General features: G+C 37.4%; 1 protein-coding gene across 1 annotated transcript in view; it reads right to left on the bottom strand.

The window, feature by feature from the left end:
• Positions 1-15,374: 15,374 nt before the first annotated feature.
• The window catches only part of LOC139724664 (protein sel-1 homolog 3-like), a 29,792-nt gene continuing 25,618 nt past the window's right edge, over positions 15,375-19,548 (bottom strand). Inside the window, exons 19-22 of the mRNA XM_071635823.1 lie at positions 19,304-19,410; positions 17,893-18,026; positions 16,121-16,220; positions 15,375-15,677 (exon numbers count right to left, since the gene is read on the bottom strand). Coding sequence (XP_071491924.1) covers positions 15,375-15,677; positions 16,121-16,220; positions 17,893-18,026; positions 19,304-19,410 — 644 coding nt within the window. The remainder of the gene's footprint in view (positions 15,678-16,120; positions 16,221-17,892; positions 18,027-19,303; positions 19,411-19,548) is intronic.

The raw sequence follows: 19,548 nt of genomic DNA, 5'->3' as shown, positions 1-19,548 counted from the left end.
CGCCCCTTTCATTTTTTTTTCTTTTAATTTCTTTTGTTTTAACAAAATATAAAGGGGTGGGCGCGCCCGGGGAACCCCCCACTGGATCCGCCACTGTACCAGTCATACGGCCCACGCCATCGACATTAAACAAAAATGTCCATGAGTCATACAGCCCATCAGCTCTACACTAAGGCAAAGAAGGCCCGTGAGTCCGACATTAGGCAAACAATTAAGGCCAGCAATTCCGACACCAGGTAAAAAAGGCCCACGAGACCGACACTGCGTACATGAAGCCCGTCATGTAATGTCAGTCTCGTGTGCCCTTTTGTCTAGTGTCGAGCTGGTGGACGTAACAGCTCAATTCACAGTCTTTGAATTGAGCTCATATAAAGCGAGAGAGAGAGAGATATACCTGAATATTCCAGCAGCAAATACGTTTTTATGATGGTTTTTATTTTTTATAACAGACGCCATACAGGCAGGTCAAATGAACATTCGTGACCAAGTTAAACTTCATCATTCTCACAAAAATGGTAATATTGATTGTGATATCATGTTAATGGTATTTATTGATTACGTGTTCACATGTTAAAAACACGTGCGCCAAGAGCTGTAGGATAAAGGATGCATGGTTGCTTGCCCGAGAATTAACCTCCACGGAAAAGATGAGTTGATTTGAAATTTCTTACACGGACAGAAACAACTGCTCAAGATGGGCACGATTTAGAGGTAAACATAATTTTTAGATAATAAACATGAAATCTGTCTTTGTCATCTGACTGTGGCGTCTTCTGCCGTGTAGTCTGTGTGATTTTCTGCGATAAAATGGCCGATATTTCCTTTTCAAAAATATGTATCACTTCCTAAGGAACAGCCATGCAATATCCCTTTTTAAATCCCCTGAGAGAGTCGTCATTTACCTTTTCAGATCTTGGCTCTTGCCGAATTGATTTTGGATAAGTAGCAGGGCTGGCGCAACCGGGGACAGGGGGCCCGCTTTTTTTTTTTTCATAATACATACGGTCTTACCAACCACTTGGGCCCCATTGTTGTTTGTTTTTTGTTATTTTGTTTTTTTTTTGCTTGTAATCCTATTAATTCCGGAAGTGTTACCAGAACCTTATCCAAAATATCTTTCCCCCTCCATCATTAAATTGAATCGACGTCCCTGTTCTCATAAACAGGGCCCCTTACTTTTAAAAACGTAGCGCCGAGTAGACCTATACATATAGAGATCCCAAACATCTCCCGTGGAGTTTTAACTGGAGATTAGGAGATCATGATGATTTCCACGATGTAATTGATGATCGATATCAGTGGTGATGGTGATGGTGGTGATGATGAAGATGAAGATGATGATGATGATGATGATAATGATAATAATGATAATGACAATAATGATAGTAATAATATATAATAATAATAATGATGATAGTTATGATAACAATAATAATAATAATAATCACCATCATCATCATAATCACACTTAATCATAATAATAATAATAACAATAATAATAATAATAATAATAATAATAATAAGAAGAAGAAGAAGAAGAAGAAGAAGAAGAAGAAGAAAAAGAAGAAGGATAACAATGCTTACCTTAAGGATGATAACTGCTACCAACAGCATTATCATTCACTCATGTTATTATCATTTCAGTCATTACCATCATTATTATGATAGTCACAAATAAGTCAGCGAGTCTCATTCAGGCGAAACTGCTTTCCGGTTTGCTCAAAAGAAAAAAGAAAAAAAAAAGAGGGAAACAGAAAAAGAAGTGATCAACCTTATTGATACGATCTATAAGAATGGAGTGAGCTTCTTTTACCGCAAGAGAACAAGCAGTGAAGACGACAAATACATGACTAACATATAATTTGAGTTTATCATGCAAATGATTTCTACGAAACCAAAACAATGTAACCTGCTTGATGGCCCACAACTCGTACACTATCGGTAACGAGCACTTCTCGGAGCGGTGCCGTGCAAAGACGTGGCGGAGCAATATTGAAGGGCAGCGCCATCATCGGCAAGAACCTGTAAGTCTTTTGTTGTTCGTTCTAATTGCCTTTCTTCCGTTTTCGGCCTAACACAGGCCGACCTGAGAAGAATGTGATGTGTATTCGTACCTATTATTTAAAAACAAAATAGACAAATCTGTTCACCATTTGCCCATAAATGGTGCCGACTGAAAAAGAAAAAATGCACAATCCATCCCTTTCAATCAAAAACTCAGCAGTCTCCAAAGAATGTCATTCAATATTGATTGTGAATATAAACAATAAGATCAATAATTAGTTGAATAAAAAAACTGGAAACAAACATACTGTGCACTGTTCACTTCCCAGTTTTTTTTTTTTATTCAACTTATTATTAATCTTGTACTTTGACTGGATGAATGAGAAGAATTTACATCAGTCTATAAACAATTATATTTTGCTTACTACTTAACCCATTAGTAACTGAACTGCCCAAAACTGCCCGTCTGCCCTTATTTCCAGTTTTATGCTTAACTGTTTTCATTGTCTTTATATAGAGCATATACAACTTGTAATTTGAAAGAGGTTAAAGGTAAACAAAAGTACATGTATGTCAAAATTATTTCTGTGACACAGAAGTCTTTTGGTAAAGTCTTAATAGGCTTTAAAATAAACATAACTTATAATAGACAAAAATAAACATGCATGCAGTGATCTATTTTGCATAATTTAGAAAGTTGTCGAAATGAGAATAATATTGCTGTACCTTCCTGGGAACAATAGGCCATTACATGTGGAATCTTCAGTTGCTAAAGGGTTAAAGAGACAGTTTAGTATTGGTGGAGATGAGAATTTGGCTTTTAACTTTTTTCGAGACACCAGGAAACCACTTATGAAATATATGAAATTTCATCAAATAAACACTGAATTCCTCTTAAAATTACATGCTCTTTCGTATTTCATAAAAAAAGTTTCTTATTATCTCACCAAAAAATGTTAGAAATCTGAAGTTAGGTCTCAATCGAAACGGTACAATCTCTTTAAACTCTCCCTCTCCATTTCTGTCCCTTCTCTCTTTACCAACTTATCTCTCACACACACATTAAATTTGTCTTTTACTCTCTTGTCTCAAACCAATCCATTGTCTATCACTAACATCCAACCCAAGACAGATCAACTCATCCAAAAAACCAAACAAACAAACAAACAAACAAACAAACAAACAAACAAAAAGCAACACATATTTCTCTTGGACAGACAATTTTGATAATTTTAATAGTAAATTTCTTTTAATACTTAGCATTATAAAGGAGGCTTTAGTTCACGCAAACGGTGTATTATATGCTGTCATAATTGTATACTACAGGAAATTGTAAAAGGAAGTGTGGTGGAATTTGCAAATAATTTTTCTTTACCTACAACCTTATAATGCTATTGGTACAATGACATCAAGAATTTTGTCAAACATTGCGTTATCAAACTTATTACTGCAACATCCTCTTCAGTGCACTCAATATAATTACCTTGTTACATCTGGTATAAAACTGGTATACATTTTAGCACAAAGAAACAGCCATTAGCCTGTTAATTTTATATGTGCATATAAATTGCAAATGTACAGTAACAGATGCAAAGCTTGAAATTTTTAGCAAAAATTGCTTTTCCATTTTACCTCAAATGTTAAAGACTATCTTAAGTCTCTGGTTTTGAAAATGCTCACTCAATTACCTCTGTCACATATTCAAAACATCAAACCTGTAATGCTATAACATGTTTTTTTAGTTTTCTTGTTACTCTACAACCATCAAATTCTAAAAGACATTACTCATGTACTTCAGCAAATGCTTAATATTATCTTTGAAAATTTTATAATCCTACAATATAACCACTAATATCTTACAAATACAAGTCACCCAGCACTTTCTGAACTGTCAGAGACATAGTATACATGTATGTTCATAGCATTAAAAGCCTGTTAGATCATGGAGCTCCGTGGTTAGATGTACAACCTAAACATACACAAGTCTTGTAATCCTTGGTTCAAATTCAAGCAAGGTTTGTGATGAATCTGAATCAAATCTCATTTGATTTAAAGGCAAATTTTCTCTCCTAACAATTATCAAGATTGCATTGATACAGAAGTCAGAACATTGGGGGTCTTTCTCCCTTAGAAAGCAAGTCTACTGTGAACCATTTTTAACCACTGAACACACTAATAAGCAAAGAAAACAGCAGTACAATGTTTAAAACCCCAGACCAAGGTGTTAAAGACCATGTCATTATGCCATTGAACTGTTATTCCTGGTAAATATAAAAGTATGATCAAATTAAATGCAAGAAGGCATAACTCCATACACTAAAAGCAGAATGATGAACAAAATTTATACATGTGGATTGAGTAAATGCAGCAATATTAGTAGGAAACATCAGCAGAGTTTGACAAATATCAAACAATCCATTAAAAAGCTATGATTTTTTACAGTTTTGATGTCTCCATCACTGGATGAGAGGACTACAACTAGTTTCTGATGTCACGACTGGCCAATATGTTGTATTATATACCTCATTTCTAGAATCCTCTCATCTGATTGGTTAAAAGGGGAGTCATGAAAATAACTGTGCCCTATTTTTGAGTTACTGTGACCGGGGCCCGGGCACAGTTAGTAAATAGGTTTTAGAGACAGTCGCGACCCCGCACACGTAGATCGCTCATAATACGCACCAATGATACGACCGCCGCGCATTCAATCAGCGTGCTGTAAAAGAGACTAGCGGACTGGTTTGGAGACAATCGCAACCCCGTAGTACACGTAACGTACACTGTACACATCACTGTACACACCAATGATACGACCGCAGCGCTGTCTATCAGCATTGATTACGAGTGCTGTAAAAGAGACTAGAATCTATATTTTCGGTATCTATATTTCGGAATCTATATTTTCGGTATATAAAACAAATAATAACTGCTTGACATTCGGGTCACAATTAAAATTATGGGCCCTCGGTGATGTGAAAACCGTAACCATGCCCTCAGCTTCGCTTCGGGCATAGTTACGGTTTTCACATCACCTTGGGCTCATAATTTTAACTGTGCCCTCATAAGCAGTCATTATTTGTATACTATTATTCCCCCTTTAAATTGTGTGTAGTCTAATGTGGTTCTTAGTTGATGTTTGAAATTCACTGCTGTACACTCACAATACACTTCAGCTGGTGATCAGTCATCACAATGGACAAAGTTTCTCCCAAGGCTGCTGCCTGATATCAACAATCATTTGTTATATTATTGTAGAGTCACTTCACTGGAGAAGCCCAATGGTGTCTCCATGTCATCCATTCAATGTCTGAGACTTCTCATCAGTTTCCTACTAATCTTGCTTCAGTGAATAGGGGTCAATTCATGGCACTGATCATGACACTGGTGTAGAGATTAGTACTTGGTGGCTCCTGATAATACCTCATAATCCATGCATTGTGTCCATGTGAATAGGGCTCCAAGAATACAGCCCCTATGTCTCCCAGGGCATGGCTTTGAGCATGGACTTGATGGTTTTATATACTGCCTTCACACAGCCTGGTCCAGGGGGTAAAGACTGCTTTGATTATGATCTCAGAACACGTCATTTACAGTTCTATGAACCATAGAATCATGTGATGAAATCACAGAAGAAAAACCTGTTCACAAACACATCATTCACCTCTATCATAATCAGTGTAATCATTACTTCACTTACTGTACATCCTATGTTGTACACACACTGAACCCTAAAAACAGGGACTCTACATCACTTACATCAAACAAATCACAAACTCATCATGTTACACGATGATCATCAAATAGAATCCACATTTTTGCTATTTAAGATGAGCCATTATTACAAAATGAATGGAAGTTTTAAGGACTGCAAATGATCTCATAATGACAACATTCCTCCTAGGTGATTGGTTGTTGTCCAGTTGTTGCCATAGTAACTGCACTTGTTAGCATTTCCAATTACTGTCAATGACTAGTGAAATGTTGCCCTGGACACTGTGCCTTGACTTAGGCCTAATGAAGAAAACTGCAAACAGTTTTATAATATGATTGATGTGTTGTGGCTAACTACATACATTTACAAAATCCCATATTATACAAGATACAGAGGGACCTGAATTTTTCAGCCATGATCAGCCACACAATTATAGAAAACTTGTACTTTCATCATATGCAGTTTATAAAGCAATTACAGCTAATTATAGACACACTATCTCCTCTATAGAAAAGAGTGTTCTGACACCCGATTCATGTTCTTTGTGGCTGATTGTAAGAATCATGAACTGATATCATCAAAAACCTGAAAGCAAATTTCTTCACTAACATTTTTATAGAAAGAAAGTATGTATTGTCATTTGATCTGTAATACTACAATGGGTTGCCATGGAAACAGCATATTACCCTTTCCAGACATATGTTTCTCTACTTCTATGAATATCATCCTATCTAGTAATGATGCCAAAATTTTTCATGCTCCATATTAATGTTTGGTGATGGAAAAAACCTTTTAGTCTAGTTTACATCACAGTAAAGAATATCATGTAACATTTGGTCCAATGGTAAGCACAAAAGTTAAAGTTCAGCCTCAATAGTCTACTCTACACTCCAAGGGATATAGTCACTTTTCACCTCGGTTATTTGGCATGGACACATAGCCTCATGTCAAATGATGCACATGAATACCAAATCATTATAATATACATTTATGTAACACAAATAACAACTAGCTATTTTCTATATTATAACTACAGCTTGTATCTTATACATTTTCCTATGACACAAGCAAATATGCACTATTATCAATATTCAATTAACTTATGCAAACACATTAAGTAGTCATGTAATACATGTAAACTTTTCTCAATTGACTAACCACTTCATCTGTATGTTATATCTGAAACGCACACATTTATATTCTGACAAATATACACGTAAATACTCTATGATCCTATATCTATAAAATTCAAATTATTATTTTTTTTTACAGCTAAAACTCTCTAGTTTTCTTTAAGTAACTATAAATATGTCAAACATAAACATAAACATACACATGGCAATAATACCAATATCACCAGCTTACAGAAGATTGTTAATATAATCTAGATAAAGGCATTATACATTATCTAAATACAAGTCATCTACAAAGAAAGATGTCTTTACTATTTGAATGTGCACTATTTGGTTGCAAAAGTATTTGATCAAATTGTCATGTTTAATAAATCCCAAGACAAATGATTAATTCACTCAAACAACAAAACAGAGATATAAAAGTCCCCCTCAGGTTGAGGTCTAGATTGACAATAAATCAACAAAATGCGTTTCTTTAGTACAATTGTACTTAATTTTTCACTTTTATGGTCAACCCCCCCCCCTTCTCTCTCTCTCTCTCTCTCTCTCTCTTTTAATATTTACAAAGGGTAAATCTTTCTTTGGTTGCATGGTTTCTTCAAAAATAGTTACAAGATGCAAAACATACTAAATATCATCAAATTTTTGATAAGACACATTGTGGCTGATACCATTGGAAGCATTCAGGGAGGAAGACTGTTACTAAGAACAGACATCAAACTATTCACAGCATACGTTGAACAAGAGAAGTACTCAGAGCGCAGACCTCCGCCAAGCAGCTCATTTCCACCACTGATCTTGTTCTTCTGTACAGATCAGTAATTTCCACTCATACGTATGCATGCTGAAAGTTGCCCAATTTTGCAATATACAGTCAACCTCGCGTAAGTCGACATAATCGGGAATGAGAAAAACACGTCGACTTACGCGAATGTCGACTTACGCGTAAGTCGACATTTTGTCGACTTATAAATGAAAACTAATTTCCCCTATACAGAGTAAGATCACGATGCGGATCGCTACCCAAATCTTACTCCTTTTGCCGCCAAAACATACCTACTGAAATTAGCAACAATTATGTTCTAGTTCATGCATAAATCTCGCGCGGATTAGTAACGGCAACGCACAATTCCCAAATCTCTAGAGAGATTTTGAGAGAACGGGATCGGAAATCTGGGCCCGTTTCTAGACACTGTACGTTTTAAATTTGATTTGAAAAATCAAAAGCATATTCCCCAAATTGCATGCAACTTTGCGATTTAAATTCAAGTGCGTTGCTGCGAAGATATGCGTGTGAATTCGTATGATTCTGTCGAGATAATTTTTCAGTGCGTTCTGAGTTGAAATAGGATGTGTTATTTTCCTTCCCTAAGTCGCCATATTTGTTTTGCTTAAATTACTATTACCACACTCTGAAAATGAATTGTTCTCGCGCTCCGATTTGCAACAATTACCGCTCTGTACGGCGTGGGCCAGTCTGAAATAAAAAGAAGAAGAAAAGTTTGTTAATCCAAAAACGGCATCTTTCGGATTACTAATCTTCGTAAAAACAAATCTCTTTTCCTCGTCGGACTAACTTCGGCATAGTGAACTGTAACAATAATTTGCTAATATTTTTTCATTGACATTTCGTGAAGCAGCATGCGTTTCGGTAGTTTGAAACGTGTAAATGTTGCGATGTCTTTCCCCTGCTAGTGCAGACTAAGTTCGGTCACGGCGAAAGTTCCGTTACGAAATAAAAAATAATGCAAGTCTTTTCAACAATAACAATTCCGTATATAGATTTTTATGCGTTTAAACGCAGTTTCTAGTTTCGTACAAAAACCGCAAGTCTTTTCTTCAACGCTCTTGCGTTTTAAATACAGCGTTGCTTGTGATTTGATGGACTTGCATTTGCTTTTTAGGAATTGCGTTTAAACGCAACTGAGTTTAAGTATCTTACAATTTTCTAGTTTCGGATGATTATCAAATGCAAGTCTTTTCAGAGTGCCGTGTGATTTGATGGACTCGCATTATTGATTTTCGGGGTTGCGTTTAATTTTTAATTTTGCGTACGAAATAAAAAATAATGCAAGTCTTTTTCGACAATAACACACTTCCGTAGATGTTTAGAGATGCGTTCAAACGCAGTTTCTTATAGTTTCGTACAAAAACTGCAAGTCTTCTCGCAACGCTCTTGCGTTTAAATACAGCGTTGCGTGTGATTTGATGGACTTGCATTTGATTTTTAGAATCGCGCTTAAACGCAATTGAGTTTAAAAAAAAAGTTCCCTACAATTTTTTAGTTTCGTATGATTATCAAACGCAAGTCTTTTCAGCGTTCCGTGTGATATGATGGACTTGCAATTGCATTTGATTTTCAGAGTTGCGTTTAATTTTTAATTTTGCGAACGAAATAAAAATATAATGCAAGACTTTTCAACAATAACGCACCTCCGTAGATGTTAAGAGATGCCTTTAAACGCAGTTTCTAGTTTCTTACGAAAACCGCAAGTCTTCTCTGCAACGCTCTTGCGTTTGAATACAGCGTTGCGCGTGATTTGATGGACTTCATTTGATTTTTAGAGTTGCGTTTAAACGCAATTGAGTTTCAGGTTCGTACAACTATTTTTCTAGTTTCATATGATTATCAAACGCAAGCCTTTTCAGCAACGCACTTGCGTTTATGTGCAAATAAAGTTGCTCGTGATTTGATACACCTCCATTTGATTTTTAGTTGCATTTAATTACATGCACAATGTAGTTGCATTTTAATCAATTTTCTGAAAACGGGCCCAGGTTTCTGTTTCCGCTTCGGAATAATTAACGTTCAAATATTCGGATAAACGGAAACACCTATTTCATGTTCTGATAATGATTCTCTACTAGGACCTATAGGTGTACAAAATTTGTGCGTTTTGAGAATAACGAGCTCGGAGCAGGAGAAAAGGGGGAAAGTGAACTGCTTTGGGTACTACATGTAATTCTCCAATGTAAATGAGTGTATGCCCTTTCTATTCTGGCGTACAAGACAATGGACGCATGGCGCGAACGCTACCGCGTCGTACACTAGCGGATTACCGAGTAGAAATGCTGCGAATCGGAGGGGGAAAACAATTCTTTTTCAAAGAATGGCGATAAGATTTTGAGCGAAAAAAATATGTCGACTTGGACGAGGGAATTAACACATATTTCAGCTCAGTTGGCACTCAAAAATCAGGTCGACTTACGCGAGTTGTCGACTTATAAATGTCGACTAAGACGAAGAAATTTTCAAGGAATAACAAAGGCAAAAATCGGGACTTTTATATCGTGTCGACTTAAGCGAGTTGTCGACTTATGCGATGTCGACTTAAGCGAGGTTGACTGTAGAAGCCTTTTGTTACGTCATCAACTTCCAGCTGTGCGGCGCGCCTCGTCCTAGCAGAAATTAGAGCACACACTTTAGTGCGCATATGAAACCTCAAAAATGCGCTGCTTGAACCCCCCCCCCCCCCCAAAAAAAAAAAAAAAAAAAAATTCATTGACCCTACCTGCCAAAATATCGAAAATCCTTCATAAAATCCACAAAAATTCCCAATCACTACCAAAATTTAATCATCTGATACTTGTACCATTCTCAACTTTTCCTGAAAGAGTCATATAACTCCATTCACAAGTTTTGAGTTATGTAGCACTTGGACAAACAAACCAACGGTGATGAAAACATAACCTCCTCCCGTGACGGAGGTAATAAACTGTAGGATATGACAGTCATTCCATTCATCTTCCTACTGATTCCTGGATGTTATCTGGTCATACACTCCACCACACACGGGGCATTCTTGGACTTCACATCCAATCCCATTTACATAAACTGTTTATATGAAGAAAAACATTTGACATCACTATGAAAGTGTGTTTAACTTTACCTTAGACTATCAGCATGAATAAATGAAAATACTGCCTTTCTATTTCTTTGTTAGCAAGTGCTTTGGATATCTCTAAGCTTGCTATCAAATAACCAGACTTTGTTCTTGTAAAGATTTATGATGTGATCTTGAATTCCCTTCTTCATCTTAGTGTTTAATCATAGAATGAAAACTTCTGTCTGTGAGACCCAATGATTAACAAATACACATTCTTACCTTAAATATCATTAAACTTGATTAATTAACAACAATGACAGATAGTACTAATTTCAATGACAAAGACACATAATATTGAAACGGGCAAAATAAAAAACAAGGAACTACATAACATGATATCACAGAATATACTCACACATCTCTACATGGTCACACACTAGCTATACATATTGGCAATAATATATACAACATTTGATTTATTCACGATGTAAGTTCATAAGGCACATTTTGGTTAATACCAATGGAAGCATCCAAGTAAAGGAAGATCCAAAAAATAGACTATATACAAAGAGAGACACAGAAAGAGAAAAACTATTGCTAGTAAGGGAAAGTGATTGGTAAGAGACAGGTGAGTGAAGGCAGATGAATCACATGTAGAGCGAATCAAAGTGAAGAAGTCCCAAAGATCCTTATTTCTTCATCAGAATACAGTTCAACCTCAGTTATCTGGCCATGCTGGGACCGGCGGCTATCTGGATGAGTGATACTTACGCATAAGCGAGCTGTATTCAAGCACAACACTTTTTAGCAACCAGGTACTGTTAATTTACCAGTCACTATAATAATTCACATTATATTTTCATGTTTCAGAATTCAGATAATGTGGAAACCAATGGACTATGAGTGGAAATACTCTTTCCCCCAGTTCTTTGTTCCTTCTAGCAACAATATTTTGGTTGTTACACATGGTATCAAAGTGGTATTTGCAAGAGAATCAGTGTTTCTAGTGTTAGTAAATTTCCAAAACAACTGTATGCCTGTCCACGTCTACATCTGTATATAACAGAGAGATAATGAAAAGTAATGGCCAGATTACATGTAGTTGGACTGTAGTGAATACTGTGTGAATTTGGCCTGTTCATCTCACTGAAAAAAAACAAGAGACCCGCGGGTCTAGCGCTCACCTGAGTATCGCAAGTTCACCTTTCACGCAGTCACTAATCTAAATTATTCACAGCTCTACCAAAATTTGACCAGGCATTCTCAAGTAGAAGATGAAACTGTACAATAAGGGCCCAAATTTTTTAAGATTCCTTAATTTGGGGGGGGGGGGGGATTGGGGCCCCCTGGGGCCCTCTGGGTGGGGCATGGTGCCCATTTTTATAAATTGAGATCCTGACCCCCTAGGGATGCTACCTGCCAAGTTTGATGAAAATACATCATGAGGTTTTCAGGAAGAAGATGAAAATGTACAATTCAGGTCCCCATTTGGACCTTCCCAACCAACCCCCCCCCCCCCCCTGCCCCCAAGAGGGGCACCCCTTGATCTCCTATGAACAAACTTGAAAATACAGTCATTAATGTACTCACTCATAGTATTATCTTACCTCTATAACTTCTGATTCTAGAGAAGATTTTTAAAGATTCCTTCATTTTGGGGGTTTGGGGCCCCCCTGGGGGCCCCCTGGGTGGGGAATGGTGCCCATTTTAAGAAATTGAAATCCTAACTCCCTAGGGATGCTACCTGCCAAGTTTGGTGAAAATGGGTCATGGGGTTCTCAAGAAGAAGATAAAAATGTACAATTTAGGCCCCATTAGGACCCCTCCTCACCCCCCTCCCCTGGGTCCCAAGGGGGGCACCCCTGATTCTGCCATGAACAAACTTGAAACTACAGTTATCAATGTACAAACTCATAGTATTAACTTAGCTCTATCACTTCTGGTTCTGGAGAAGAAGATTTTTACAGATTCCTTAAGTTTGGGGCGTTTGGGCCCCCTGGGGGCCCCCTGGGTGGGGCATGGTGCCCATTTTAACAAATTGAGTTCCTAACCCCCTAGGGATGCTACCTGCCAAGTTTGGTGAAAATGGGTAATGGGGTTCTCAAGAAGAAGATGAAAATGTACAATTTAGGCCCCATTAGAACCCCTCCCCACCCCCCTCCCCTGGGTCCCAAGGGGGGCACCCCTAATTTTGCCATGAACAAACTTGAAACTACAGTCATCAATGTACTAACTCATAGTATTAACTTAGCTCTATCACTTCTGGTTCTAGAGAAGAAGATTTTTATAGATTCCTTAATTTTGGGGGGTTTGGGCCCCCCTGGGGGCCCCCTGGGTGGGGCATGGTGCCCATTTTCACAAATTGAGTTCCTAACCCCCTAGGGATGCTACCTGCCAAGTTTGATGAAAATCGGTCTTGGGGTTTTCAAGAAGAAGATGAAAATGTAAAAAGTTTACGCACGACGCACGACGGACGACGGACGACGGACGACGGACGACGGACGACGCACGACGCACGACGCACGACGCACGACGCACGACGCACGACGGACACCGGACGAAGGGCGATCGCAATAGCTCACTTGAGCCTTTGGCTCAGGTGAGCTAAAAAAGAGGTGAAATATAAATTTCCATTGACTATCATCTACTGAACCAATAGCTATGTTCATCCTGAAACCCGTGTTCCATGGATTAACATTACATTTGTGGACTTAAGCAGGGATACAGCCCTTTGTTTCTGTCTTGAACTGTAGTTTGATTTTTATCTCTTTATTGAAATGCACACACACGTACAATGCTCCTACATACAATGGAGATTTCAAAGCTGACTTAAAGAAATCATGAAGGAGGAGATTCTCTGAAAGGTTTGAAGAACACAATCATTTCACATCAGCTTTGGCAATTTTTCCTCAATCTCTCACTATCTATCTACATCATTACAAAGCTACCAAAGTCAATCAAACCTATTTACATCAATATTCACAAGGCACATCGAGGCCCTCGGGAAGAAAGCAAAAATGGAAGACATAACGCGATTTTGCTGCTTGTGCTGAACAAGGCACATAAATTGAAAGTTTTCTATCAACTTTCTTAACTTATGAATATGGAATGTATTGCACAAGAAATACATAGATATCATAAATATTTAATTATTACATAGTCATAGTACTCTACATAGCTACACTTTACAATCAAATAAATATGTGATACTACACATATCATATATGTCACAAAAATTCATTTTTTAATCTTTACAAGAAACAGAAATAAATCATTCTCTTTAGAAAAGAATTCCACTATGCACCATCTAATGCTGTATGAAATATGAAGCAGAAGTAGACTTGAATCACACAGAACACTTTGTCACAATCATAACCCTACATAAATACTTGAGTTGTTGGCTCTAAGGGAACATAATATACATACATATCTTGCATTTTTTTTCTATTTACTTTTTTTTTTCTGATGAAATGAATACTTCTGAGTATGATATCAGATTGTGGGCATTGCTACCAAAATTCAAAATATACACAATATTCACAGACACAGAACACAAACACACAACACTTGAGTGTTGATTGATACACATTACACAATGTCATGTCACACACCTACATACAACATAAGACTTTCTACACACTTTACCTTGTCTACAGTGGCAAGTTTAGATGTCAAGAAAATGCTAAGTGTGAGAGCAATGGAAAAAAAAAGCAGTGAACATCACATGCATTCTTGAGCAAGGACTATTACCTATTCATTGATCCACAAACTCTGTATGATATAACATCTGCTCCAACATGAGCAATGACTTGGAGATACTAACATTCTTATGAGAAAGATTCTATGCACATAGACTTATTAAGATTAGCTTAACTTCTCTCAATAACAGATGGCATACCCACATAATTCTGTCACTCTATGTATAACAGTTAGAATCATGAACACAAAAGAAATTTGACATTTGAACAAAATTGCACTATTTTATTTCTGTCATAACTTGAGGGGTTTGAGATGGGAGGTGCTAAAATGGCACAAACTACTTCTGTCTCTTGAGTACGTAAATAATGTCTATATCAATCATAAATAATGTCTATATCAATCTACGAACAATTGTGGGATATATTCTCTCCACTGGTTACTGTTACCAACTTCTATATGTTCTGCATTTTATTTTATTCAATATAATACTCCGTTAAATGCTTGTAACAGGATGCACCTGGTAGTCCTACCAGTAAATGGAACTAAGAAATATATTACCTACATGTATCCCTTTCTCAGAAATAAGTTTTTCAGAAATATTCCTACAAAACACACACACACACACATTAATGTAATTTTTTCAAGTACCTTGATTATCTAATTTGCTGTTTTCTACTGATATTTCCAACAAAGATTTTACTATTTGTTTATTTGTTCCATCTCTTCTATATACAGTAATAAGGAAAGAAGTACTAGTATGGCACAGTCTGGAACATTTTAACACTGTACACCTCTGATCTACATGTACGTCTCCTCCATTCAAGTAATGAAGTAATAAGATATGTTGACAATGTCTCGCCCATTGAGAGTGGGTAGAGATAAAAGCTCGTCAAACAAAATCTAATAAATGACATTTTCTAAAGTTTTGAGTATTAATGGTTTACTCAGAAATATTATGATACTGATGATGGTAGATGACTAATGAGCTTCAAATAGTGATCATGTTGCTGAAGTGGTAGACGTTTCACTTGGTGATGTTGTTGCCACGACAACTGGCCCCGCCCCTGGTGGAGATGCCCCACTGGTCTCTGAAGTGGTGTCACATGTAGCAGGTTGCTGTTCTTTTGGTTCTTCTTCTGACTGGTCACTCGTTGTGGAGACATCGGGGGACAATGGTGAATTGTTGTCACTGTTGTTGTTATTGTTGCTATTGCTGCTATGTGTACCAGTTCCTAAGTGGTTTGTGAAGACTGACACACAAGCCAGTATCGTCAGGAAGCCAACCACCACTGCACTGGCCAACTGGAAAATGGGTTGGGGATGAGGAGAAAGAAGAAGTCAGGGATTTTTTTTTCCCCAAGAAGAAAGCTTCTACACATGGCATTGAGCTACAAAAGTGCTGAAGCCCTTCTATGTAAGTCCTTTTATAATCAAACATTGGAAGTAGTGGTCTATTATTTATATTCACTTTTTATAATGATTACATGAAAGGTAAGGAAACAGGTAGATTTTTATCAGTTGTCTCTCTCTGTACAAATGCGTCTGTAAGATCACAACTGCTGATCCACATTTTTGATTGAACAGACATGTCGGAAAAAGGAAACTCGAACCTGTCGTCTACTACTTTCTGGGCAGCGACCTAACACCAAGTTATCTCTGGTTGCTGGCAGTTATATTTTGTTTTGTTTTGTTTTTTGCTTTCTTTTTCTGGGGGAAGGGGGTGTTGGGATGTTATCTTTCCTTACCTTTATTGTAGCATCATGTTCCAACCAGAGCTGTTTGAGTTGGAATCTCAGGAGAGCTAGACCACAAGGAATAAAGCCATCGGCTGAACCATCACGACACCTGCAATACACAGAAAGAACACTGATTGAACCATCACGACACCTGAAATACACAGAAAGAACACTGATTGAACCATCACAACACCTGAAAGATGTCATCACAGAATTGATTGTCTATTGAAATGTGCTGATGTAGGTATCATTGTAGCACTTGTAATACTCTCTAAAATTTCGGCAGATTAAGATTGTATGGAGTCTCATAGCTATAATCACACATTCACCCCCCCATCTCCTGCTTCAATGTTTACCATTGTACTGGAGGATTAGCATCTTGGCACACTATACATACACCTCTTGTTCAGACCCTGGGCACACTGACAGTATAAAAGGACTGTGTGACAGTAGTTACTTTATTTCTTTCAACCACTAATAACATGTTTCCTAATCACCGCGGCTGGTTTATCTACTCTGCATAATAACACCCTGATGAAGTCTGACTCCTGATGGTTTACACTCAGCAGCAAGCTTGGATAAATCTTCTGTTTTCTAAACACAGGATTAATCAGCCAGTACAATAAACACTTTACTTCTCTATAGTCTAGGGTTTTCTGGGGTTAAAGCTTCACTACATAAACCCAACTAGAAATCCTAATGGGAGGAAATGTACAGAGTTTATTACCAAAAGGGATATCTTATACCTGGAGGCAGTGGGCTGTGTTTAGTAATTAATCCCTAAGAACTACAGACAAGAGGTATTGTCCAGCCAAACTCTTCATAAGGTACACTCTTTGTCTGGCTGACCTACTATCAGGACAGAGGGAAGTTTTCACAGCAAAAAGACAAATCTCTATGAGACCTATTATTGTTGAGGTTAGTGCAAACAAGATTATGTCCAGATAATGGGGCTTGGTCTTTGTTACTGATCATGTCAATTAGCAGGGGCCTTACTCTGATTACCAGTACAATCAAACTACTTAATGGTGCAATTTTCTCTTTTCAAAGAGTTACACTCTAATGCTGAGCTCCTTAGAAGGGTGAGTCCTTGTTAGTGTTTCCATGTATTGAATGTGAGAACAGTGCTTTGGGATCTCTCTGGTCTACGACACAGCATGCAAACAAGGTAAAACTTTGTACAATGCAGAGAGCCTAATTTATGACAAGTCTGAAACTTGTCCACAAGGACATGCATGACATTATTTCCACTGAATTTGTACAGAAAAAAAACATTATCAGGATCAGCCAACCACTTCTCCACTAGTATTATCTAAACTTGTTTAACACTTTTTCAACTGTGAATATAACTTCACATCTTCTAGAAGACACAGAGATCTTACTTTTCACACAAAACCATTTTCCTCCAGAATCTACTTTCTCCCTGTGCTATGTAACATGAAGCTTGTGTTTCAACTGATTGACAAACTGCCCTTCATCAATGTAAATAAGCATTGATAATTCAGTATTTTAAGCAATAGCCATGATAACAAAATTATCGGCACACTAACTCTAGTGGGTAGAAACAATTGAACACAAGAATCATTTATTCATATAAAGAGATTTGTGATTTAACAAAGATGTAGAGACTAACGTTCGGTGGAGTCTAGTCCTCAGATCTAGGATTTTACATGATTCAACCCTTCTTTGTCTTCTTTGTATTATAAGACTTTTGTCTTTCCAGGGGCCCAACAAGACAAGTGAATAAAAGTGAATTCAGGTGAAAAGATTTAGTGACTTACATTCGGTAGAGTTCAGCAATCTTGGTCACGTTGTCTTCTGAGCTCAGAACCTTGTATGACATACCCAGACTTCCCCAGACATGTGTGGGAATGGTGACCCCATTCTCAAGAAGGTATGCCAGGTTGAATAGAGCCTAAAGGGACAAGAAAGGCTATCAGTCAAGAACTAATGATTTATCACTTGGAACTACTAATTCAGATTCCATGATTCATTGTAATACTCTTCTTTGTAAGGTAATATGATTATTTGTATTCTACTTTCATTTGCGAGATACTTCATTCACTTGTCCTACAACAGAATATATGTGACCTGCTACAACAAAAGGATCCTAAAGTCGCTGACGGGTGAGCCAAGAAAATTGAGTTTGAAGTCATATCATCAAAATCCGTCAAAACGTTCGGATTTCTGTTTTTCAACATAATTTTGCAGTCTAATGTATCTTCTTATCATCTGCCGAAATTACCAAGCTAAATGATCAAAGGAAAGGCAAGAAAATAGCATTTTTCTAGGCCATGATTTTCCGACTTTCAATGGAACACAAACGTGTCTGAAGATTTGGATATAGCGCCGCAGCTAGACTCCGCCCCCAGCAACGAGGGAGTGATCTCATTGGTCAGCTTGTGGCATCCTGGTTACTGATTGGTCGTACGTAGACCGCTGGCGCTAAGCTTGAATGAACATTGCGGAGGTTGCTAGGAGCCTACCTTCTATTGTCAGGCGGTGAAAACTGTCATGCCTCCCCTTGATCATGATAACGTCGGAAGGAAAACTTTGAAGGTGGTTTTCTTGAAACACTGATTTCTTAAACCACTCGACATGCGCTAATAAAATCATCGATATCTCCGCAACCGGGTACTTTTATAAGTCATGTTATATATGACATTAAAGTGGAAGAGTAAGGGAATAATGTCATGTCATTTTCAGAAAATTGTCCTTCCCTGACTTTCGGATCCTTTTGTTGCAGCGGGTCACATATAACATGGCTCAGAAGTCAGAATGTGTGTATCATTATCAACTAGTTGTACAAAATGTAACTCTAGGACCCATGCTCATTCACCATTGACTTTACAATTCTAAATCTTGTCATTTCCGTTTAGAACGATCACACACATAATAACAACAGCAAAAAACAATCTAGATATTTTTGATCATCATCAAATCACGACAGTGACAAGAAATTATTATGTATGGCTGGATTTAAAACAAGTTAACAAAATGTCTTGATCACTATCATGTGGGCAAGAAATTATGATGTAATGAATTAAAGAACAGGACACTTTTATCTGGCAACTCTCTACTGAGTATTCTACTCCTGATTTCAGACCGGAATCAACTGCCACCAAAGATAAGAATACCAGTGACTAGAAGATACCACCAGCTATTACAGAGAGGATGGACTAAACATATTACCTGTGGCTCCCTGGTTTTGGCTCCCTGTATGTAGTACTGTATAGCTGTGTCTCTGTTACTCTCATTGCTGTGGCCATACCAGTGGTAGTCTGCCACTTTTAGGATAGCTGAATAAAACAAAGGATAAAATAAATACAGTGCACTCCCATTACAAAGAAAACCTGGTTACAACGAAGTAAACATTCAGGCCGCAACATTATCCGCTCTTTGTTTTTTATTGTTAATTTGAAAGAAAACTGCTGGTC

This window comes from Diadema antillarum, unplaced genomic scaffold, assembly GCF_040938485.1.
Source record: "Diadema antillarum isolate AM-2024a unplaced genomic scaffold, OU_Dant_1.0 scf00000001, whole genome shotgun sequence".
In the NCBI taxonomy this organism is placed as follows: Eukaryota; Metazoa; Echinodermata; class Echinoidea; order Diadematoida; family Diadematidae; genus Diadema; species Diadema antillarum.
The sequence above is the reverse complement of the archived record's forward strand: the minus strand, read 5'-3'. Positions and strand labels throughout refer to the sequence as shown.